Source organism: Cryptomeria japonica, chromosome 4 (genome assembly GCF_030272615.1).
Source record: "Cryptomeria japonica chromosome 4, Sugi_1.0, whole genome shotgun sequence".
Taxonomy (NCBI): domain Eukaryota; kingdom Viridiplantae; phylum Streptophyta; class Pinopsida; order Cupressales; family Cupressaceae; genus Cryptomeria; species Cryptomeria japonica.
This window is the reverse complement of record NC_081408.1, coordinates 358,789,996-358,816,135: the sequence shown is the minus strand read 5'-3', so window position 1 is coordinate 358,816,135 and position 26,140 is coordinate 358,789,996. Positions and strand designations below refer to the sequence as shown.

General features: G+C 31.3%; 1 protein-coding gene across 1 annotated transcript in view; it reads right to left on the bottom strand.

The window, feature by feature from the left end:
- Positions 1 to 16,272: 16,272 nt before the first annotated feature.
- LOC131040971 (4-hydroxybenzoate polyprenyltransferase, mitochondrial-like) overlaps positions 16,273 to 26,140 on the bottom strand; it is a 74,945-nt gene continuing 65,077 nt past the window's right edge. The window contains exons 4-8 of the mRNA XM_057973941.2: positions 23,724 to 23,793; positions 23,260 to 23,409; positions 22,997 to 23,132; positions 22,820 to 22,916; positions 16,273 to 16,342 (exon numbers count right to left, since the gene is read on the bottom strand). Of these exons, the coding sequence (XP_057829924.2) occupies positions 16,273 to 16,342; positions 22,820 to 22,916; positions 22,997 to 23,132; positions 23,260 to 23,409; positions 23,724 to 23,793 (523 nt within the window). The remainder of the gene's footprint in view (positions 16,343 to 22,819; positions 22,917 to 22,996; positions 23,133 to 23,259; positions 23,410 to 23,723; positions 23,794 to 26,140) is intronic.

The following is a 26,140-nucleotide window of genomic DNA, read 5'->3' as shown; positions in this document are numbered from 1 at the left end:
ATGTCATTTCTTTTCAAATTGCATATCTTGTAATAAACATAACACTATTTAGTTAAGTAACCGCCAAAAAGTTGCAATAAAAGAGATGAGTTGTAAGAGAAATATATTAAAGTTGTAGTTGAACTGAATCATGCGAAGTTATTGTTACCTTCATCTTTAAGTGTTATAATACCTAGATTGTATCTACTCCTTTTTCAAAAATCCATCATCTTAGGAGAAGGAGGCTATGGTAGCAAAGATTAAGGAAATGGAAGAAAAATTGTAAAAATTTGAAGAGAAAGTAGGAAAAAGAATCAATAACATGGTTGACTATTTGATTAGTTACAAGTGTTAGGATTGAGGTTCCATATACCTTGTAAATCCTATGGGATGGTTTCAACATCCTTGGAAAGTTTCCTAAGGCACTTAGGATGTATTGGAAAAATAAATTATAATATTTAATTCTCACCATTATGTAATACATTCATAAGGGATTATGTGTTCCATTAACATCGGTAAAAGTGGGTTGTGAACATAATTATTTAATATTTTTTCCTTCTTAAGGACATCTAGAATAAGATATTTATTGACTTAGTAAATTGAAAAAGAGTGACCTTTGGTCTTCTCCAAGTGGAATAATGGAAGAAACAACAAGTTTCTCTAGGTATCTCATCATTTATTGCATTTAATGTAATGTTTATCATGCAAGAATAGGTGCCTAAGTTGGAGAAAAAGTGTTGGAAGACAAATCAGCACCTTTTTGAGTTAGCTAAAGTCATTCCAAGGGTTTTGGTCATGAAGAATGAAGAAGCTTCTTTTATCTATATCGATGGTTCTAGAGCTCTTTCCATTCTATAAATTTGGCCTTTTGGGTATAGAATTAGTTAGTAATGGTTGAATGTAGTTTTCTTTATAGGAACAAAAAGCAAGTGTGAGGCATAAGGAGGTTTTTCATATGTGCATAGTGTTTCTATGATGGATAAAAAGGGTAGACTGAAAGTGATTGTATTGTAATAACATTTATTATTGATAGTGCAAGCTTGGTCTCTCTTCTTGGTGGAGTTTTTTTCTCACAAGGGTTTCTCCACATAGATCCTATATTATGTGTTGATCTTATGTTTCTAATTTATGACTTATTGCTACTATTTTATAATGATGTTAATCATTATTTATTGATTGTATAAGTTCACATAAGATAGGTTGATTAAGCATGATGAATCAATTGTTTTTGGCATCATTAAGAAGAAGGACCTAATCTTGGTTTTCCAAATTAAGGCAACTTAATTTTCAGATTTGCATATGAGTTTTAGATTTTTATGTTGCAGATATCAAAGCCTTGTATCTCATTTTTTGATTATTTTATTGGATAGATATTGATCTTCATAATCTTTAGTATTAAAACTATTTATTTCACAACATTTGGTATCAAAGCTGAAGGTTACTAGTTTTGGGCAATCCTCTAATTTTTATTTCTTAGCATGGAAAGATTGTGTGAATCCATTAGAAATAATTAAAGGTTCTTAGAAGGATTTTGGGGATGAATGAATGTTCTATGATTTAACTTTATTTTGTTGATTTGTTAGATTGGAAACCATGGATATTATCAATGTGATCTATGTTGGGAATTTGAAGCTCATGTTTATGGATCTTCATGGAGTTGGTTATGGTTTGGTAACCTAGAGGTCTTATTTAATAATATGTGTATATCCTATTATTTGGTGGTTTTGTTCCTTTAACTTGTGGTCATGTGCACTGAGAAGGTGTTCATGTTGGATGTATTATCCTTTTCACATAGATATACACTAGCAATTTGGACTACGAAATGTAGTGCTTATGTTGGGTTCATAGTTTTAGCCCATGATTACATACAAATACTAGAAGATAAGCTAGTTATATCTTTGTGAGTTATGGATCTCATATGTTTCATATGTTTTAATCTCTTGCACAACCTTCATTTCTTGTTGGGTTATAGTGATCTCTTGTTTTCAGCTATTGGGTTTTATAGATCTTTGATATTTCCATTGTTCAAATGAAATTTATAATGTGATATTTGAATGTTTAAACAAATTTCGAATTTACAAAGATCATTTTGTAACTAAAATCTATGGTATGTAATCTCCCGTGAGACTAGATTCAAGGTGTTGTGGATGAAGACGATTACAGATTTGCACAGGCTGCTTCGAAGTTCTTATTGATGTATAGTCTCTCCTTTGTGAGTTTGTTTGGAAAATCAAATTAAGCATTAATTATGTTGTTTGAGTCTTGGAAGTCCACATGTTATGCTTGATTATCTCTATTATCCATGATACTGATGTGGGGTTGAATCTTTCAGTTATTTGAGATTAGAGAAATGATTATGTATTTCTTATTTGAGATGTTGCATATCTGTTGATCTTGTAAATTGTTTGATGAGGATTCAATTAGGTAGGCCTTGTTTTTTGTCATCATTATAATATTACTATTTTGATTGTAGTGATAAAATGATATTTTGGGAGTACCTATTATAGTTGTTCATTTGAATATTAGTAGTAGATTATGGTGCATGCTTGAAGCTCTATTCACTTTTAGAAGAGTTTTGATAATGACATTTTCATGATGCCATGTATAACTCCATATCACTTTTACTGGGAACTTTATGCAATTACATAATGTGTTCTATATTTTGTTTCAAGATTTTGGTTTTAATATATTGTGGTTGCAATATATTGTGATCCATGGACAATCTCTGATTAGAAGATGGATGATATTTTACTATGGGTGATGGTGTCATGTGGAGCTCTTTGATTCTACCTTCAAATTGCAGTGAGAGTTTGATATTTTGGTTCTATTGAAAAACTATATGAAATTCTATCTTATTGGTTTGGAGGTCATGGTTTGACTCTTCCTTTTGGGGGCTCTTGTTTGAGTTCATTGATCATGTTGGGGTCATGGAAGATCTTCTATTAGGAGATGGTTGTCATGATGCTTGGAGAGCTTGGTTACATGATTTAGTGAGAGCTTTTGTACTGACATGGATTCATCATTTGATGATGGATGATTATATTGATGTGATTTGGAGATGGTGACATCTTGGTGCCATGGAGGACTCTTGAGTATTTGGTGAGGTGTTGTTGGTTCTCTTTGGTTTTGTGTATTGATCATTTTATTGAAGCTTCATGATTTTGTAGGATTGTATTTAAGTTAGCATGGATTGATTGGTGGATGTTCATGGAGACTAGAGGTAATTGGGTGATACTATGAGGTCTCATATTATCTGGCATCGTGTGTTGAGATGGTTACTCTTCAATGAGGATTTTAGTAGAAATACTGAGGATCCTACACCTAATTATGGATGTGAATACATTATAACCCTGAAGAGAAGATTAACATTTATTGTAAGATTTTATTTCTTGATGTTATGAGAAAATGAAAATCTTATTTCCATTCTTGGTCTACTTGGTAGGTGAATGATATGAGAGGTATTTCCCACTTGGTTATCAAATGTATTCTTTATTGTGTATCTTATTTTCTCATTTGAGCTAGTCTTGAATATAACAATTCTAAGGACTTGTTGAGAACAAGGTGCATGATTTTATGGATTTTTGTTGTTCCCCTTGTGGTTGGTCTTAAGCTATGAATATATTTTTAAGGGCTTATTTAGAGAGGTATATGAAATGATTTGTGGCTTTGGGCATATTCTATATAAATATTTTTTGTATTATACAAGCATTGATTCACCAACATTTTTTTCAATACAAGACCAAATTTAATATAAAATTAATATTCTTTCGGATTAAATAGAATTATAATTCGCCAATAATTTCTACATTTTTCTAATAACTCAAAAAAATGCCAATAATCTTTTTTTAATTGAAAAATAAAAAATATTTTGCAAATAGATTAATAGTTTTCTCTAGAATAAAGATTCATTAGGCTTTAATAATTTCTATATTTTTGGGGGTTGGGGGGTGTTTCTTAAATTTATCCCTACTTGGTAGATTCCACCCCTACTAGTACCTTGATCTTTGGAAAAATATTGTTTTTCTTGAGTGTAAAGATGCTAGTCCATCCCATAATTTTAAGGCTAAGAGTGAGTATATAGATGCTTGCCTATCTCTAATATTGGAAACTAGAGGTGTGGTTGATATTTGGAAATGAGGAAACAAAGCTAAAAACAAACAAACTATGAAAATAAAAAGTGATAGTGAGGAGGGTAAGTCTAAAATGATAAGACCTTGCTAGGAGAGTAATAGTGGGAATTTATAGGATTTTCGTTAATTTGTGGGTAAGGCCTTTGTTTAATCCCTTCATTAGAACTAGATTTAAGAGTGCTAGTTATCTTAATGATTTAAAGAATTATTTGCTCAAGGTTAATCATGAGAGAAAAATAATTGTGATCATAGAACTACTAGGCTATTCAAGGCTCACTTTGGTGATTTAAAAGATATTTTTATCTCCAATGATACATTGGAAGCCCCTCCCTAACTCGTCTTTCAATTTTTGCATCGATAGACTTTAGGGACTTAGTTTAGACTCTTTTATGGTACTTATGATGGATGCTTATGGATTTATTTATATTTCAAATACTTATAACTTTGATGCCAAACATTTCATATTGACAGTGACATATTATGGTTTTATGTGGATGATGATATATTTAGGATTATTATAATGATTGGACATATGCTTGGTTATTTATGAGCACTCATTATATGCAAGTCGAATTTTATATTTGTCATGGGGGCTTCACTTAGTGAACCTAGGTTATAGCATGTGCATTCATAGCATACTAAAGAATCCCCCTATTTCCAAAAAATAATACCCTAAACTCCTTTTTTGTCAACCCCTCCCAATACACAGTTTGAATTAAAAGCCCCCCTATTTTCACCAAATGTTGTATTTTTTCATAGGCGGAATTAAAACCCCCTATTTTCATTGATAGGCAATATATTGCACCCTCATTTTTGGGATATTAAACCCCCCAATATGAATGCATGTGATATAATATTGCCTAGCTAGTGAAGCCCTCATGATATTTGTTTATGATGGGATGGTGTTATGTGCTAACCTTATTTCATACTTAAATTGGATGTGATGATGATATTGATGGTGTTATGGATGCCATGATTATCTTAATATTGTGGATGTGAAAGGACGATGGAATACTACTCATTTACGAGCATGATATGATTTCATGACTCTCTTTCACTTTTTTGATTACTTCATATTATATGCAATGCATATGGTGTTGTATAGACTTTGGTGTTGTCCAGGTAATGCAAAAGTTGAACATCGACTCCACCTGGTTTCATAGGTTTGAGCATGTTTCCAATCCCAATCACAAGTTGATCGAAGGTGACATGAGGTCTTATCACACTCTAGGCTTAGTTGGTACCTTGTTAGTCCAATATCGTGGTTAGAGTTGTTTTATTTAGGAGTCTTGTGGTATTTTATGTAATCCTATGTTGGGATGCCTTGTGGAGTTGACGTTATTGATTAATTAATTAATCAATTGATTGGTTGATTGATTTATATAGTTTATTGGTGTTAAATTAAATTAATGGCTGGCTTTGGATATTTAATATTGTTGGCATTGCACGCTCTAATGGTAGTTGAAGGTGATTGAAGGTGTTGTCATTGATGGCAACTTTGCAATCTTATGGCACTGGCACCGACAGACCCTACACCGGTAGACACTTCACCGACAACAACAACAATGTTCATCGACATCCCAGCTGACAAGAACAAGTTTTGTATTTTGTATTTAATTGTAATATCTTTTATAAAGCTGACATGACATATTGTAATAGACTCATATATAAGTATGAGATCTTGTAAATCATTTTCATATATGATAAAGGATATATAGGATGGACATAATGAGTGAATATTAAGGCAGATTTTGTATAAGGGTTTATGGTTATTGTATGAGCTTAAACCGGTACTGAATTTGGCATAGCAGATGTTGTTTTGTAGAAATACATTATATTGGATTCTTATAATCCATTTTGTAAGTCAGTGAGACTTCCTTTTGTATCTGAGTAGTGAGCTCTAGGAAGTTGGCCTTCTTGCATGTGCAGGCACCTCATTGTAAGTAATATCCATTCATTGGCCAATGAGTGAATATTGTGGGTCACAAATCCCACCAAGGTTTTTCCCACACCAGGTTTCCTCGCTTAAAATCTTGTGTTATGGTGTGATTTCTATGTTGTCTTTATTGTTCATATTTATTACATTAATACTTGTTTACCAATACATTGTTTTGGAATGCAAAATACTTAATAAGGTAAAAATTATGTTAACTGGTTAGATACTGATTCACCCCCCCCTCTCAGTATCTTTGGGACTATCATCAATCATAACAATTGGTATCAGATCTTGGTCCTCTATTTTCAAAAGCCTAACAGCTTGAAGAAGATTCTGATACTAGTGCAGATGGAAAACTTGAGAAAGCAATTAGAAACAACTCTTGCAGACTTTGATGCAAAAAAGTTGAAGAATATCAAACTTGAATATGATCTGAGGATTGCACAGGAATTCATTCAAGGACTTCAGAAAAATCTCACTATTGCTAGAAACAAAAGAAAAGAACTTCATGAGAAGATGCAGAGTGATGACGATGAAAAGGAAACTCTTAATGATCTTGTGAACAAATTGAGGCAAGAAAATAGTGCTATGAGGAATGAAATGCAAGATATGACTATGAAGTTTTGTAAAGACATTGAAGACAGGAAAAAGAATGAAGATGACTTGACTAGGAGACTCAATGATGCTGGAAATGAAAATTTAAGACTCAGTCATGAAAATGATATGTTGAAGATAGATCTGATTCACATGGAACATGATAAGACTGAACTTATGAGGCAAAAGGGAATTTTGGAAAATGAGTTGGCTACTACAAATCAACATAAAGAGAAATTCAAGAAAAGTTTAGAAGAACTTAATGATATGCTGAAAAGTCAGTTTCCTAATGGAGATACTAATGGACTTGGATTTGAAGTTGGTGAAAGCTCTAGTACTACAAATAATCATGATCACAGTAAACCGGTAAGACAACCTAATGCTTACAAATTTAATGGGAAATGCTTTAACTGTAACAAGTATGGTCATAGAGAAAACTAATGTAGATCTAGAAACAATCAGAACATTAATGCACCCACCGGTCAATGCTCCAAATGCAACAAAATTGGTCATAATTTAGAAAAATGCAGAATGAATGTAAGATGTTATGTTTGTGGAAGATTTAGGTACTTGTCTAATCAATGCAGAACACAAACCAACATAGGATATGGAAAGGCTATTCAGAAGAACAATGTGACTTGTTATGCTTGTAACAAGATTGGACATATTGCAAAATTTTGTAGAAGTAAGGCATCACTGGCAAATAATAAAGGACCTAGTTTGAAAGGAAAAGAGAAGGTAGATGAGGTAAAGCAATAATTTTCAAAATAGTGGATTAGAAATCGAGATCAAAATGTTGATGAGACTATTCCTTCACCGATAGAATAGAGTATTACTCCATCGGCAGGGGATTCTTCATCCAACTAAAAAGAAACCTTTTGGGGTATGGAAACAAGTTGAAAATCATGCAAGTTTACCCTTGGTTGATGGTAAGAAGATGAATTTATTCTTTACCGGCAAGAATTTATTGTGGTTGTTGGAAGAAAAGACATTATAAAACAATGTTTTTACCTCTTTTTCATTCACTGAGCATTCAAACTTTCAGATTGCGCGAAAAATCCGAGCGCCGTAGATTAAGGTATTTATCAATGGCTTCCTCCTCTGCTCCAGAATTTATTGCAAACCCTACTGTTATAGAAGTGATTAAATGCCCTAGGCCCATTTTCAAGATTATCCCCGAGGTAGCGAAACAAGATGATACCCTAGGTGCTTTTTCAAAAATCCCTAAAGGAGTTGCATACACAGAAGACCCTAGAATCTATATTCATTGCCACATTGAGGAATTAGGTTCAGAGGAAATTATAAAAATGTATAAAAATGTTATATGTGATGAAAGTGGAATTATGAAACCCGAACATAAGGTTATTGAAAATTTAGGTTTTGTGGAAATCGTTGACATCCCAGAATTTCCTAAGGAAGTATTAGGGATTGTGCTTAGAAGAGTTCACGGTGAATTCTTTTGGCTAGACTCCATTCGCAAAATCACTAAGGAAGCAGTTAGGGTAGTGACTGGCTTACCCTCCACTAGTAGCAGGCCAGATAAAACTAAGAAGGTTCCCAATAACATAGTGATGACTTTGACAAGTGCAACCTATGACAGTAGATCCCTAAGAGTGAATGATGTAAAAGATGTAAATGTTAGATTCATAAGCATGATCTTAGGATATAAGGCCACACATACTAACCAACTCAACTCTGTTTCAAGTCTATATATTAAAAGTGCATATGATATGGTTAACAGTGATGCAAAGATAGATATATGTGAATGGTTAAAAGATGAGTTGATTGATAATCTGAAGAAGATAAAAGGAGACAAGAAAGGTACTTTCCGTTTTGGCAATCTTCTTGTATGTGTAATGCTATATCTTACAAAAGAGGTTCCCGGTATTGGCAAGAAAGACTTTGGTTATGATATACCGGTAGGCAAAAAACTGTTAGATATCTTCACCGGCATGGGGACAGATAAGGACAACAATATCACTGAGTATTTCCAAGCCTTTAAAGCAAAAAAGAAAAGAAGAGAAAGACTACCACAAAGCATTGTAGATAAATATGAGAAGGAAATTTGTTTTGTAAATAAGAAGGATGAGATATGGATGGAGGCAGTTCTTCCTAGAACTATATGGGTGACAAAAATGGGATATGAGGCTGATGTTAACATAATTGAAACTTATGCTAAAGCCCTACTTAAAGCCCCTAGAGAACCGGAAGAAAATGTTTTTGGTAATGCTGAGACAATAGAGAGTGGTGTACAAACACTAAAATGGAGGAAGAAAAGGGGAAAATATATAAGGAGTGCAACAAAGTAGGTCAAAGAAATAAAAGAAAACATAATGAATATCACTGGTATCAAGGAGAGTGACTTAGAAGGGTTACAACCAGAGGCTCATCTCTCACTGGTTGGTACTTCATTAGATAGTGAAATTCCTATTGAGTTCAAGAGAGTAGATAGGAAGAGAAAACCCTCACCGGTACCCTCTCCTACACCAAAGAAGGAAAGGAAGAAACAACAGGTAGTGAGGCCATCGGCTAAGAAGTTGACACCTAAAAAGAAAAAGGAAAACTAGGTTATACCACCACTGGACAACTTACTGAATGAGATAACAGATGATGGTAATTTATCCAATGTGAGCAAATTGTATGATACATTCACAAATGAGGAAAAATAAAGTGTAGAGAATAGCATCATCTTACATCTTGACATATATAAGAAAGTATTAATAGAAGTTGTAGATGATTTGCCTAGTGATTTATATAGGCGGTTAGATGCTAAGAGGCTAGCAATTATGGAACTTGACAAGAAAATTAAAATTGAGAAACTGCTAGCTATACATCCGGTAAAATCTGTTGAAGAAATTGATGAACTAATCAGTGAAGAAAACAAAACAGTCTTTGCAAGTGGACACTGACATGTAAGCCTAATGGCCGGCAAAGTTAATGAAATAGCAAAAGAAATAGCTGATAAATGGGACATTTTCTTTGTTGAGAAAGAAAAACAAGAAGAACTGAAAAGACCTAAAACCTTCAAGGTATATCAAAAGGACCGAGACAAGGGGAAAGGAAAGATAGGTGGATTACCCAATATAAAAGTGACTGATAACCTACCACCACCTTTAGTTACTCCACCGGTATAGACTGATAGTACATTGACTACTGAGAATGTGGAAACACCAAATGAGGACACAAACCCTGAGTCTAAAATTTTGTATACTATGAATGTTGACACTCAAGAGGTTAATATAGTAGTTGATAAGGAGAACATAGAGGAAAAGAAAAATGATGTTGCTACTAAGCAACCGGCTGAAAACATTGAGATTGGGGTTGAGACTCAAACAGAGAGAGCAGAGAAAACTGAACATTCAGTTGATCCCTTGGCCAGTGGCATGGTTACTGATGCTATTGATGCAAGCATTGAGAAACCAACAGAGATAGTAACTAAGATACCGACAACAGAGAATAAAGAAAAACCAATTGAGATACCAGTAGTGGAAAATGCAGAGAAACAGACAGAGAAACTGGTCGTGGATAACACTGAAAACCCATCAGAAATACTAGTAGATAACACTATGAAACAAGCAAAGACACAAGCAGAGAAACAAGTTGATTCATAGGTACACACTGAGACAGTGCCACCAACAACCACTAAAAAGCCAAAAACTTTTCTAGTGGAAATGCAAACACAAACTGACCCACCAAAGGCCGAGACAAGCAAAGTGGTTACTCCCACTCGAAGCACTGAGATTGTGAAGGTAGTTGGGCAGTCATCTGGTACTTCATTAACTGAATTTAGACCAACCAATGTGACTGAAGTACTTTTGGATTCAATAAAGAAAATTATAGATTGTAATGCATTGGCCTATAAGGCAATAGATGATATAATTCCTATTCTTAAGTTAATTGCACTTAAATGCAATGTAGATAATAAGGATTCTTTGGGTCAGTTAGACACATTGTCTAAATATATTACTGACAATATACTGACTTTAGATCAAATAAATGAAGAAACGTTCAAGGAGAAAATGGACAGGGAAAAAGAGAAATTCTTTGAAGAAACAATAAAGAAGTGCATGGAACATATTGATACTCTTTTACTGGCACTAAGCACAACAATTATGGAGTTCAAGGAACTGTACAGAGATACCTGCAAGACAAATCTTTTGACAGTGGATATTGATATAGAAATCAGCAAAGTTCAAAAGGAAATTGATGACATAGCTGATAATATCATTGGTTCATCTGAACCAATATTAGTTATTGAGCAATAAATTGCTGGATTTGAGGAAAAACTGGAGAAGTTAGAGAAAGAGAAGGAAAGAATAAAGAGAAAAGCCAAAGAGCTAAAATGTAGACTCAGTCCAAAGTTAGATAACCTCATCTCTCTAAGGAAAGAGATCTCTGAGGCACTAATTCAAGGGCAGAAGACACCGGAAGAGAAAATGCATCATCTCACCAGTACTATTCAGAGAATAAAGGCAGCTTTGAAGGACACTAACAGGTTTACTTAGAGCTTGAATTTGGTTTTTGCAGACTTATTCCAGATTGTAACCAACCAATTACAAGGTTCAAGCTGACAACTGCACTCATTTGACATTTTTGACAACCTTTGTCATTGATGTCAAAGGGTGAGTAGTAGGACAGAGAAAAATGACTTTCAGAAGAGATCATCTGCTCAAAGGGAGCACACATTTTTGGTAAATTTTTGGACTTCATTTTTGGGTACAGATTTTTGGATTTTTCTCATGAGAGTTGCCATCAATGCCAAAGGGGGAGATTGTTGGCATTGCACACTCTAATGGTAGTTGAAGGTGATTGAAGGTGTTGTCATTGATGGTAACCTTGCAATTTTATGGCACTGGCAGACTCTACACTGACAGACACTTCACTGACAATGACAACAATGTTCACCGACATCCCAGCCGACAAGAACAAGTTTTGTATTTTGTATTTAATTGTAATATCTTTTATAAAGCCGACATGGCCTATTGTAATAGACTCATATATAAGTATGAGATCTTGTAAATCATTTTCATATATGATAGAGGATATATAGGATGGACATAATGAGCAAATATTAAGGCAGATTTTGTATAAGGGTTTATGGTTATTGTATGAGCTTAAACCGGTATTGAATTTGGCATAGCGGATGTTGTTTTGTAGCAGTACATTATATTGGATTCTTATAATCCATTTTGTAAGTCAGTGAGACTTCCTTTTGTATCTGAGCAGTGAGCTCTAGGCAGTTGGCCTTCCTACATGTGCGGGGACCTCATTGTAAGTAATATCCATTCATTGGCTAGTGAGTGAATATTGTGGATCACAAATCCCACCGAGGTTTTTCCCACACCGGGTTTCCTCGCCTAAAATATTGTGTTATGGTGTACTTTCTATGTTGTCTTTATTGTTCATATTTACTGCATTAATACTTGTTTACCGGTACATTGTTTTGGAATGCAAAATACTTAATAAGGTTAGAAATTTTGTTAACCGGTTAGATACTGATTCACCCCCCCCTCTCAGTATCTTTGGGACTATCATAAATCCTAGCAAATATAAGTATAATTAATTATTGAGGGTATATAAATATTAATGTTTATTTTGTGGATTTATCTTTAATTAAGTATTTGTATTATTTGTGCATTTCATTTAATTTGTTATTTATTTCATTGTTTTATTTTATTGTTTACCCTTTTACTTGATTGTTTTATTTATTATTTACCTACCCTCTTTTACTATTGTCTTTTGAGAGTTTTATTTGGAGATTAATATTATTTTATAATATTTTATTTCGATTTTTGGGAATTGTTGGTATGTTTAATATTATTTTTATTTTTTGATTTTAGTGTGATGAGGTATGGTTTTTGGTTAATTTTCTTAACTATGGAGGTTTGATATTTTCAGGAGGTTCTTTTTGGTTGGAAAAATTATTGAATTTCGAAGTTTTGGCTTGGAATGGATTCTTCTATGATTGCATAAGGATTGAAGATTGGATTTTGTGGCTTGGAATTTGGTTGAGATTGAGTTTAAAAAATTGGGCCAGTTGTGGATCTTGGCTTGGTTGTATCTTCCCTTCTATGAAATTTCTTTATCCATTACTTCAAATTCCAAGTTGGTGGTTTGAATCCTTTTTATGCATTTGATTTATGAAATATTGTTTGCATCGTAACTATTGGAGGGGAGAAATGATGCTAGTGTTAGAGTGAATTTTACTGTTTCTATAGTTTTATGATTCCCTTGTTTTGGGCTACTGGTGTTTTGAAGTTTCTGGATTGTGTTTGCCATGTAATGCCCTTGTAATTTGGGCTTGAAGGATCTATATTTGTTTCCTTGATGGATTTTATTTGAAATGCAATCTTATGTTGATTTTTCAATATTTGTGTTGTCAAGAGTGAGTTCTTGTACAATGTTGGAAAGCTATGTGCTTATGTTCTATTGTCTATTCTTGCAATTTTATGTGGTATTCTTGTTTAGGGTTTAATTGCACCTTGTGAGATCTTGTTAAGTGTCGTAATTGCATTCAAGTCAATTATGGACTTATTCATTTATTTTTATTTTGTGTCTAAGTCATTTTTTGTCCTTGTCACAAACGCGCTACTTTGGTTAACAGATGCACTAAACTATTATGTGAATGTGCTAGACTATTGCTCATATGCACTACCCAGTTCGATGTATGTGATACTTAACCCTATGAATGCACAATTATTGGATGAGCTAAACTATGCAATATATGTGCTAGTATATTCTATATATGCGCTACAAGAGTATGCATATGCACTAGACAAGCAAGGGAAGGCACTAAAGTTCTATGTGAATGCGCTAGTATAGTTTGTAAAAATGTCATTATGTTGTGTTTTGTGTTTTATCAGTCATATTGTAGTCAGTGATGATTTTTTCTAGAATAGAGCCTTACTTTCAGATTTTATAAGTTTCTTATGTTGTTCTAGTATATATATTCAGGTTCTTTTGTTGGATGTTTGTGGAATTTTGGCTTGAGAAGGTTGCTATACTTTGTTATTGATTTGTTGGAATCTTATTTTGGATACATAATATTATTGTGGTTATCATTTTTATGATTTGGAATAATGTATAATGTTGAATTGGCATTTTCCATATGGATCTATTATGTTTATGGATCGGTTTTGGATATTGGAATTTTGGAAGGATAAAATAATTATGGTTCTTGAGATTCATGTATGTGTATTTATGTTATACCCAAGGTTTAGGAACATGATAGGGGGAGTATCTTCCAAGTAGGTATCAAGGTCATAAGAGATAGATCGCTAGAAGATCCCTTGTGATGGGTGTTGAGGTCTAGATTGCCAAGAAATCTTAGGAAGTTATTTTGTAAATAAGTGATAATCTTAAATAAATTAATCTAGATGGGTTGGATAGTAGTTTCACATTAATAAGTTAATGAAATAACTTTGTGGTGCCCCACTCATAGCCTAGAGTGCTAATATACAATCAAGATGAGATTGGGAAGGCCTTGGATAGGCATGACTGAACTTCCTTGATCCTCTAAAAGGTTGAGACAGTTCCACATGGGTATCACTAGGTGTCAGGGTTAAGAGACTACCAATAAATCCCTTTTGTGTTGTGATAACATGTGATTAAACTCTCCCTTATATGTGTTCTAATACCTTAGCCTTTGTTTTGATGATAGCCTTTGGTGTCTTTGAGCTTTTTGGTTGAGCCTTGTACTATGGATTTGGCTATGTCTTATGGCTAATCTTTAGTTGTGTCTTTATATTCCTTGGTTGTTAAGTGTCAGCCTACTTTTAGAGTTTGTGTGGGACCTCATGTCATTCTTTGGAGCATGGGGGGTGGACCTTATTGGTTCCACATGGTCAGGTGGTTTGATGCCTTCTTCCATTGGGATTTCTCTTCATTGGTTGTTCATGTGTGTAGATGTGGATTCTTTATCTCTTCGTCTTGTACTTGGACTTTTGGAGCAGACTATCATGTATTCCTATTATTGGAAGATATCTCTATTTCATATGTACATTATATATTTATATTTGTAATTTTGAGACCATGATTCGTCATTGTAGTAGATGTTGTATATAGGAGCAGATACTCTTGTAAGACCTGATATGTGCATTGGGCACTTATTCTCGTAATTAAAGATTATAGTTCCTTGTTGGATTAGATGATGTTAGTTGTAATAGTCCTATGTGTATTAAGGTAGTTGAGATGAGAATCATGTAATATATTTGTATAGAATCTTCTATTAAGAAATGGTTAATGGTAATTCTTTAGAATTGATATGGATACCTAATGGTTAGAATTATTGAGTAGGAACATTTGGATTTAGTGCATTAAAATGAGCTCTTCATATTGGTAGTATTATTATGTCTTAAAACGAAATATGGATAATGTGTATTGTTAATTGTTTATAATTCATGTGTGCATAATGGTTTAGTTAGATGGTTACTTTCCTATGATCTTAGTTGGAATGGAGGCTAGGTTAATGTAGGAAATGAAGTGATAGAAGTTATATGATGTTGTTTATGTTATGGATGTTATGTTAAGTAATAGGGTTGAGAAATTGTAGGGAATGTTAATCTATGTGATGTAATTTATTTCCGCCTGATCATACTTAATTTAATGTAAATATTTATCGCGAGTTACATGTGTTGTATTAGCTTCAAAAAAAAATCTCTATTTTCCTTGTTAGTTGGTTAGATTTCTCTAGGTTATTTTGACGAGCATTACACACCTAACATCAATGATGATTGTAGTGAATTTCGATAGGCAATTATTACCAAAAACAAAATTTATACCAAATGTGACCTCTACACATAGATTGTCACCTACATGGAGACCATTAAAAATAACATGATGAAAGTGGATAAGAAGTTGATCATTGTGACAAAGACCAACACAAAGATAATAAATACTATGACTAAACTTATTTGGTTGTTGTAGGATTTGGAGATAAAAAGGTAGGATATGGATCTTACTAATATGGATTAGTACATTTAGACGTTCATAATAATCACTAAGGGATGGGGAAATCTTTCCCTAGTTGCCTTTTAGTTTTGGTCTCTATCTCTTTTCGTTGTTCCTCTTGTTTGTTATTTATGGTTGATTGTTTATGTACAATCAATATATTGTTTATGGCTTATTCGGCCTATTTAACTCTATTTTAAGATTTTTTAAGGGTTCAAACTCTATTTTCCCACTTTTAAAATAAAAAATAAACACAAATATACTCACCCAAATCAATTTTTACACATAGTATTATAACATGATAATCACATTATAATATTAATTATATTAATCTATACCATTAAAATGATACCTACAAAGCATGATCGAAGAGCATATATTCATCATCAAATAATAGTTGTGAATCATCAAAATGAATGTAACTAGTACTTTATAGTTATAATTAAAATAATGAAGCTGCAAAGATCAACATAACTATATCTCTTGCATAGTCATATAGTCATATTATAGAGAATTTGATACCAAAACAGTACTAAATACCAGTCAAATAATTTTGCAATATACACCAAAAAATATAGTCCAAACTACATGTAAAGCATAAATGCAACCACAAAAACTTGCAAAATTCAAGTGTTTGTGTGGGTATATTACATGTTTTGAGTATAAATAAATAACCCAATATATTCATGTAGTTAATCTTCCAAGTAAAATTCCAATAAACACAATGGCTCCAAACCAATTGTTTGAAAGAAACCTGTCCCAAAAAACATAAGAAGTTATACCCAAATTTAACTTATTTCTTTATTATTTAAATTTTTTCATAAGATCAATTTTATGTTGTGACAATTACTATTAGTCATAATATAATTACGAAAAGCTCAATGTAAAGACCATAAAAATAACATCAATAGTCTTTAAAAAATGCTACACATACTAATACAAAGATCCCATCCCTATTGGCACATAGATCATGAAACTTGAAATAGATAAACCTTTTGTACTTAGATAGGCTATCATGAGGAAGCACTTGTCAATTATAAATCATATTATGAAATAGAAGACTACCTAGATTATGGGATATAATTCTATGCCTTTGTTTATATTGTTAGAAGAGAAAAACAATACTTAAATAATATCAATATATTCTTAGAACTTGATTTGTTCATATTAGTGATATTTTGAAACATAGTTCATATGAAATAGTCAATGCTTAGTGCTTCAAATAAACTAACCATGATAATAATTAGTCCTAATAAATGAATGCAAGATAATTATAAGTACTTCTATCTAAAGCTCTTAAATAGTTATAGATTTAAATAAAAGCTAATGTAACCTTTATGAATAGATAGAGATCTCAAATATAATTCCATGTTTCAAATAGTTATTAGATAATTAAGAATGATATTTTTATTACTTAAGTCATGTGAAGGATTATCAATAATGTTCTTTGTATAAAAAATCATCAATATTTTAGGTGAGAACAATACATCTCCCAAAGATGCACATCCGAGAGTGTTTCTTGACTGATTTAAATTGGCGAAACATTTATTACCTCATCATATTCCTAGATTATGTCCTCTTTTATCTTATCCCATGAATCAAATTATCTACATGAGTAATACTTCAACAAATGTTTTTTTTCATTAAGAATAAGTAAAGAAATATTGAAAAGTGGCAACATATTAGAAACTATACATAATGTGTTAAGGATTCAATTTCATCAAGGTATATGTGATTAAGGAGGTAATATAGATATTTATTAAACTTCTTTCATGAATATTTCTTCATCACTAGTGGCAAGGATCTTAGGAAGGCCTTAGGTAAATAATACATCTTAGGAAGGCCTTAGGTACAACCCGAGTTGGCCTAGTGGTGGAGAAATTGTGCTCTTGAAAGAGAGGTCACAAGTTCAAATCCCACAAGGGGGTGGGGTATGTACGTCTCATTTGTAGTGCAGTTAGGTACCTCCCACAAGAAGTACAAGGTAGTCTCATATTGCTATAACCCATCTATAGACCCATACATAGATGGTTGGCATCATGAACTATAAAATACCCTTTCCTTTCCTTTCCTTTCTAGGATAAGTTCATGGCCACATTGAATGAATATATTTTAAAAAATCACCTTAAATTAAATATCTCCTCTTCCATGAAATAGTTAAAAATGATAATGAATAGATTCTATTGGGATGGTTTGTGTAATTGAGTCAAGAATAGTGATATTGATCAATAAAGTCATAGTCATACACACAAGCCTTGGAGACATAATAGGATTCTATAATCGTTCTATAAATATATTAGAAGTTTATGTTTTAAAATTTCAACCTCTCTTCTAGGATCTACTCAACCTATCCAATACTTACAATGCCATATTTTTAATAGAAAAAAAGGCTAGTAAAAAGTAAAGATCATTCATATGGATTAAATTATTTTAAGTATTTGATGTGTTTTCATCATGATTATATAATACATTTTTTTGGTTATTACAGGGTTATCACTGTAATACTATAATATTCCATCATTATAAATTTGTATTATATAACACATAAAATGCTAATATTGTCTCCTAGCCTTATGAAGGTTTGTTATATAAAATATTTTTAAAGCATGACCATTATGCTTACCATTTTTGTAAAATGATCCAAGGATTTGTCAAGAAAGAAATCCTAATTTATTTCTCTTTTGTATGATAGAAAGGGACAAAACCCTTACCCCCATATTCATATTATTAAAAAATACTAAAAATATATACAATAACTTATTTTTAAATTTAATATTTAACAATAAATAAAGTATTTTAGAGTTCATGATGAGTTATTTTTCAACATAGTTATTGATTTATAGCTATTTATTTTTGATAAAATATAATTACATTAGTGTTGATAGAAAGGTGCTTCTGAATTCAATTGTGTTCATGACTTTTGTATCAACATTTTGGATCACGCTCTGTGATCCATCATTAGGAAAATGAGAGCGAAAAGAATCATAATGACACATAATATTACTAAATAATAGTGTAATAACACTTAGTGGAAACAAACTAAAAATCATTGAATGGAGAATAATTCGGGATGGACATGGTTGCACATGGGATAGGAGCCAATAACTATGCACCCTTATGTTGTGCGTTTCATGCTCTTAAATATGTAAGAATTTTATTTTTTTTAATTAGTCTACCTCTATATGAGTTAAGAGATTAAATCTATTGTTTCAGATTTTGGTCATTAATGATGTAGCGACATTAGATTCATATTTTTTAAGTTGTCCAAAAAACACCTAAAATGGTTAGATCATAATTTATGCATTAAGACATATATTATTAATAACCTTGTTTGAGTTGTCCATGTTATTAATTGTTTATTTAACGAGACTTAATAAATAGATACTTTGTCTATTTTACAGTAAAAAATAATGAATACTAGTACTTAATATTGTAATTAATAGATAGAAATAATAAAAAATGGTTCCACACCATATAATGGTATTCACAAAAGCAGTGACCATATTAAATTAGAAATAGAAGTTAATTTTTTCATATTATGTATACAACCTTTGGGAATATATTTGATTCCTACGATTGATCATTAGTATTAGTATTTTGCCTCTCTCATAATTAGAGTGGATGGAGTCGCCCCTACCAATTAAATATTTTGTATTAATTGAGGGTGATTGTGTAGAAGGAATCTAGAGGAGTCGCTTAGGTATTTGTCAAAAAGAAAGTAGTCAAATTTTATTTGGTTACCCTAGCAAATTCATTTGTCATATTACATGGTGATAATTATTTCTATAGCCTCTACATGACTTTGAAGGTGGATAAAATTTTCATGTATGCTTTCTAGTGAAATATACATTTATCTCATACATTTTCTTTCGAGAAGAGTGTTGATGTGAGGAAAATTATTGGCGTTTGAATATTGTCACCCAACTCCTTATTTATGAGTAGTATTTTGAGGGTTTGTTACAATAATAAAATATAAGGGAGCTTTTTCTTTGTATAGTTAATGGTTAAGATGGAATAGGTAAAGGATGTGGGAGGAATCAAGGTTTTTTAAACCCTTACAAGTAGTTACTAGCATGAAAAATAGGTTTTTTTTTCAAATTAGGGAACATGCGGATACTTAAAATAAGAAATTTATTACTAATTTGGTAGTAAGCATTTTGGTTTGTATGAGTTTTTTTATATTGATATATCTAGTAGTTTGTTATTTGTCATTCTCCTTAATATCTAGAGTTGTACTTAATGAGAGAATATTAATAGTGTCATTTGTATTAGTTTGTGCTCTTACATCTGAAGTTGTTCGGTTGTTGCACTTGAGACTGAAGAGATAGTCAAGTTCATCTTGAGAATTCTTGTAAAGTCTTGTAAGGTCTTGTAAGGGTCATAACCTCTTGTTTATCATCCCTAAGGTGATCCAAGACATCCTTTGTGGTTGGTTGGTGTTTTGGAACCTAAGTCTTTCGCATATGCATTGTTGAGTTGCAACATGATGTTGTACGTTTATAGTTTGAGCTACTGAGTTGCTAAAAGTTGATAATGCTTAACTTCGATGTTTCAAAAAAAATTATTTCATGTTTACCTGGCTAATGTCCTTGAAGGTTCCTTGGTGGGCATTACAAATATACACATCAAGATATCATTTATTATATGTGTAATGCCTCAAAGGTATAAAATATTTATAACAAGCGTATAATGTATACTGTGGTTAGTGTTTTTATTTAATATATACACAATAATTATCATAGTATTTATTTTAGAGATGTAATAGAAAACATATTATTTAAATTTACCAAGTGTATCCATCTAGATGATTATTTTCCCATCCTAATGAGTAATATACATAGACCTTAATAACCTATACACCAGGCCTGGAATTTGACGGTCACCCCTGCCTGTCATATGATTTTTTATGACGGTTTAGTAATTCTAATGCCTTTCGTTTTACATTTTTAAAAAAATATTAAGTGTCATTTTTTTTAATTTGTGAATAGTTTAATATAAATTCTTTAAGCTTCACACAATTAAAGTTTCAATAAAATTCAATTGCCCTGAAAAGAACTAATTCCATCAAAAAAACTGTAAAAAATTTAAAAAACAATGATAAATTAGTAATGCACTAAAAAAATCTTAAATTTATTTGTAAGTTTCTAAATTCACACCCAAAAATCTTGTTTATTATAAAAATAGAAACTATTTTAGATTTTTTTATTATAATATTTTCAAAAATTAGAAATGATTATATCTTATCATTTCAATTGTTAGAAGTTTCTATATTGATATTTAAGACAATCTTATAAAAAATATTTAAAAATAAATTGACAAAGTTTCTAAATTTATATAAGAAAAAACATACTAAAAATTCATATAAAAATAATATAACATTATAAACAATTATATCTTAATCTTACCATTTAAAAATATTTTAAATAAATTCATATATTTATAATAAATGTTGTAAAATAATATATATCAATATATATTACCTATTATATTTTTTTATGGCTTATTAATAATTGTAAGTGTCATATATACAGTTTGTTGAAAAAATAGACTGTCGATACATACGGTCCACTAATTTTATTAGTTGTAATATACGGTCTAAAAGTGCAAAAATGGCCATATAGCCTGTCAAATTCCAGGCCTGCTATACACTATACAAAGACACCATGACTTATGTAGTAGTGTCATAACTTTCTCTTTGTCAATTTTTTTTGAAAAACTCTTTAATATTAATGTCATAAATGTAGAGCTAGTTTCAAATAAATTTATAATGTTGCAATAAAAGAAAAAAATAAATTATAAAGAAAAATTAATCAAATAAATATTTTAATTTAAAATAAATGCAATTAATTAAATTAATAAATGGTGCAAAATTCAAATATTATTATATAAGAAAATAAATGACACATGGAAAATTCTTTCTTAAAAAAAATAAAACTAAAATTAACATGTTTTTGGGAGTTACATATTTTAAAAATTAGTATATTATTTGATAATGGGGATTTATGACAATGATTTAGTGGAGGCTATTTTTGGAAAAAAAAAAAATCTCTTAATTAATAATATTTTATTTCTCGCTCACTCTTATAAAAAGGGGACTCTAGAATGCATATGATGTTTTTTTTGTTTTTTTTTAAGTTTTCAATTATGTTGCAAGGTCTCAAGATGAAATTAGAAAGCATTGTTGAAAGAAGGAAGTTTGGATTGTTGGAAAGAAAATCTAATAGAGGAGAGAAATTTGATTTCTTTATCAAGTAAGTTTCCCTTTTCCCTATTATAAGAAGAAATGAAGATGACAAGTTTGAAGATTTGTTTGTCTATTATTTGATCTTTTTTTTTCTATGTGATTTATTTCTTTCTTATGTTTTTAAAATAAACTCGAAAAATTCTTCTTTTAATATTATTTTGAGGATAAATGATTATATGACCTTTCCTCTTTGTGATTCTTTTAATTGAAAATTAAAACAATATAATCTTAAAAAAAATTAAATTAATTTTGTTTTATTTGAACACACACGAGATAACTATTTTAATATAAGATTCAATTACTAAAATATAAATTAAAATCATTTTTAATTATAATATACAAGTATTAAAACAATTTTATTTAAATATTTTTTATATTTTTAATATTTATAATTAATATAAAAAATATAAAATAAATCCCTTATTTATGGGGCTAGATAGACTAATCTACCTATAGGGATAAGGAAGGGTCTTTGTTGAGTAGAAAATAGGACACAAACGCTAGTTTTAAAATATAAGGGTGTAATACAAAACTATTGACATTAGAGAAATGTAAAGTCAAAAGAATGGCTATGCATGAGGAATTATCTTTATATATTTTAAATTTTGAAATCAAAGAAAAAAAAGATGATGTGGTCATATAATCAAACAACTTGAAGAGTTATATCATGAAAAAGAAAGAAAAAATACAAAACTTATTTGGGAAGAATCCAATTTTAAAGTTCAATTGGCATAGGACATATTACAATTTGAGAAATGGATGACATAAAGATATATCGAATTATGATATAAAATAAAATTAATTGCTCAAATTGTAACATAAGATTACTATAGATTAAAGGAAATGCATCCATAGAGAGTATTTAAAAATGTATTATGGAAAAAATAAAAATGACCAACCTAAAGTACAAATCATTTGATGTGGATGTATCACTCTTAATGGTCATTACTAATATGTTAAAACAATAAATAATTTAATAATACTTACTTTTTCTTACAATCGGCAGGGGACGACATATCAAGTGTTATAATTTGCCATGCGAGGTGTCCAACTGCTGTTGTCATAAACAAATAAAATGGCCATCCTGTACACAATATAACCAACTAATTAATATTTTTAATATATTTCAAAATTTAACATGTGCAACTCCTCCCAAATACTTACCAACACTAGCGTTGAACCCACTAAGTATAAGGCCACTTATGCTTGCGAAACTAAAGCCAGTAATCCAAGTTTTTGTTTGGTCTCCAAATAGTATTGCAGTTGATTTGACACCAAATTTCATATCATCTTCTTTGTCCTTTAAAAATGTAACAAATGGTACCATGCATGCACAAACACAATGGTAAGATTTTATATAGCAAAAACAACTTGAAAAAATTATTTTCCAACATTATTAATGTGTTTCAAAGGACTGTGTAGTTTACCTGATGAGCATAGATAGTGTCGTACACAAGGGTCCAACATACTGCAGATATATAGAGGGGGAAAATAACATCTAGGTCTATACTACTCTTTATCGATGCCCATCCTAGAAAAGCACCCCAACTCCATACAAATCCCAGATATGCTTGAGGCTACAGATAAAATTATGAAAGTTCATCTTAGTTGGATTGTGACACTAGTTTCTAAATGCACAAAAGAAATGAAATAATGATCCCAAATAAGTTCATAAATTACGCATAGAAAAAATGTTTTGAGCCTTATTTATTCAAATTTATAAATGTATCACAATCCTATACAAATAAATTAAGAAATAAAGAGAACAAAATCAAGATACATGAAATGAGAGACTAAATGTAAATAGAATTATATATTGGAGCTATTTTTCCTTTTAGCAATATAATCTCATTTGGATTGTAGAAGCATATATAGATTAGATATTGCTTACCCAATATGTGAATCTTTTGAAGAGAGGATATATGGAAACCAACAATGGCCATGGTGCTCCTAAGATGCAACTGGCATCACAAAGAAAAGAAAAATGAGTATAACATAAAAAAGAAAGTGTCTTTAAAATATCGTATCTTGGCTTGTCTTAAGTGAATTATTTAAGTATATAATATCTCTAAAAAATCAAGCTTACAATATGCAAAATTCTTTAAAATTAAGTCATTTTATCATAATTCACATAATTTCAAAATAAGATTGAATTATAAAATTATGTGTGTGTGCATGTTATATATATATATATATATATATATATATATATATATATAAAAGAGAGGGAATAATATATATTTATATATATACATGTATACATACATACCTAATCCTAATCCTCTAAACCATAATCCTCTAATGTCTAGTTTTTTCTACTAATTTCTATTAAAATTAAAAAATAGGACATAGAAACTAGATATCATATTAAAACATATTCTCCTATGAAAAGGGAGCCATACACAAGAATGATCTAATAAATGAAAACATAATTATTATTTTTTTCATTTGAAGAAATGGAGTGAGGAGATGTAGTAAATAGTGTATATTTTGTAAGAATAGTTGTAAAGTTTTCTAATCCTTGAATTTTGCCAATGATAAGTTGAGTCATATAATTAAATTGTGGTGATAATTGGTGCAAATATGATTGTAGACATGAAAAAATGACAAAAAAATTGATTATCATTCTTCTAACATTAATTAAATAATTTTATTATTTAACTAATCTAATATCGTTTCTCCTTTTATCATTAAAATTTAAATTTTCCCTCCTTAATGAATTCATCATTTCTTCTATATTAGTCAAACAGTTTTGATTATTCAATTAATTTACTAATTATTCTCTCTTATACATATATATAAATAATTTTAATTATTTAAATAATTATTTTTTTCATAGATATCTTCCTTTTTTTAATCGATAAATAACTGGAAAGGCTAGCACCTATATATTAATATTGAGGGATTACTTACATATCAAAGGGGTGTCTAGATGTCGGTTATCCCCCAAGCCAAGGATTGAAAAATTGGCCATAGATTTACATTTTTATTATTGTACACCCATACAAAAAAACACCCCAGGACTAAGTTTTGCAGTCCATCCGTTGTTCCAAAGCCTAACAAAACTAGAATAGAGGGATTCAAACCTTCTACATAGTACCTTCTATCTTTACATTTATGCCAATCAAAGACAACGCCCCATCATCTACATGAGAGAGAAAACTATAAGTGCTTACAAAACCCCATAGAGATGTATCAAATAAAATTACAAAATCAACAACAAAGGAAAATTGTTTCATTTGTCCTTAGATGAGCTTTGATCAGCCACATGCATCCTCCTTGCTACAATTGCCTTCACCGCCACTAGACAATTTGGTATGCACCTGCAATGTGCCTCCCTTGCAACAATTTCCTCTATGTGTTGCCCATCATCCATAATCCACAACTCCCTCATTCCAACTCCCTAGTTGTTTCCATCCTCCTCCCTCCCATTGTCGTCCATGCCAATGTTCATGTGGCCTCGAAGCCCCTCATCCCTCACATATCTACCCAAATCATAGTTCACTAGCTTGGCCAAACTATTGGTCACATAGAGGATGAACATCAGGCTATGGTTCCGCTCTAAGCAGCTCAAATTGAATTTTTCCAACTATAGAGTTTGCATGACTGGAAATTTCCTGACCTCCCTACCTCTAATTAAAGTCATGTAGAAATGATGCGCCATAGGGATTCACCTTTGCTCATTGATGTTATCTAGTATTACATCGATCTCTCCCAAGAGCGACTGGTGAAAGAACCTTTTGGCATACTTTCTTTGTCCTTGGCTTTCAGACTCCCATTTGAAGTATAGGGTCAAGAACATAGTTGTTATGTCCCCATTTACCTTATATTCGTGGTGTGCCAGCAAGAATTTTACCCCCGAAACATTCTTCATAGCATGGAGGAGAAAAGGATGCCCAAATTCCATTACCATGAGCAGCCTTATGTCCAAAATATTGCCCAGAAAGGCCATTTGTTGCTTGGTGGCTTCCACGAGGACTAGGATGTCCATTGTGAAAACAGTGCGAACTCACAAAAATTGTCTTGCGAAAATGTGGCCCTATTATCAAACTTTCCTCAAAAATATAACCATGAGCCAAAAAAGATGCAATTTCCATGAGTACATGTTGTAATGGCCATGGCGTCCTAAATTGTCCTCCAAATATGCCTAGGGGTTGCCATATACTCTCATAATCAATCGCTCGTGACTTGGATGCCTGCAATTATGCCATCTTGAATCCGTGAATATGCATATCGTAAGCCTTTCCCTTTCATAATTTTTGCATCGCATTACTTCTGACAATACTCTCAATATGACATGTGTGAGAT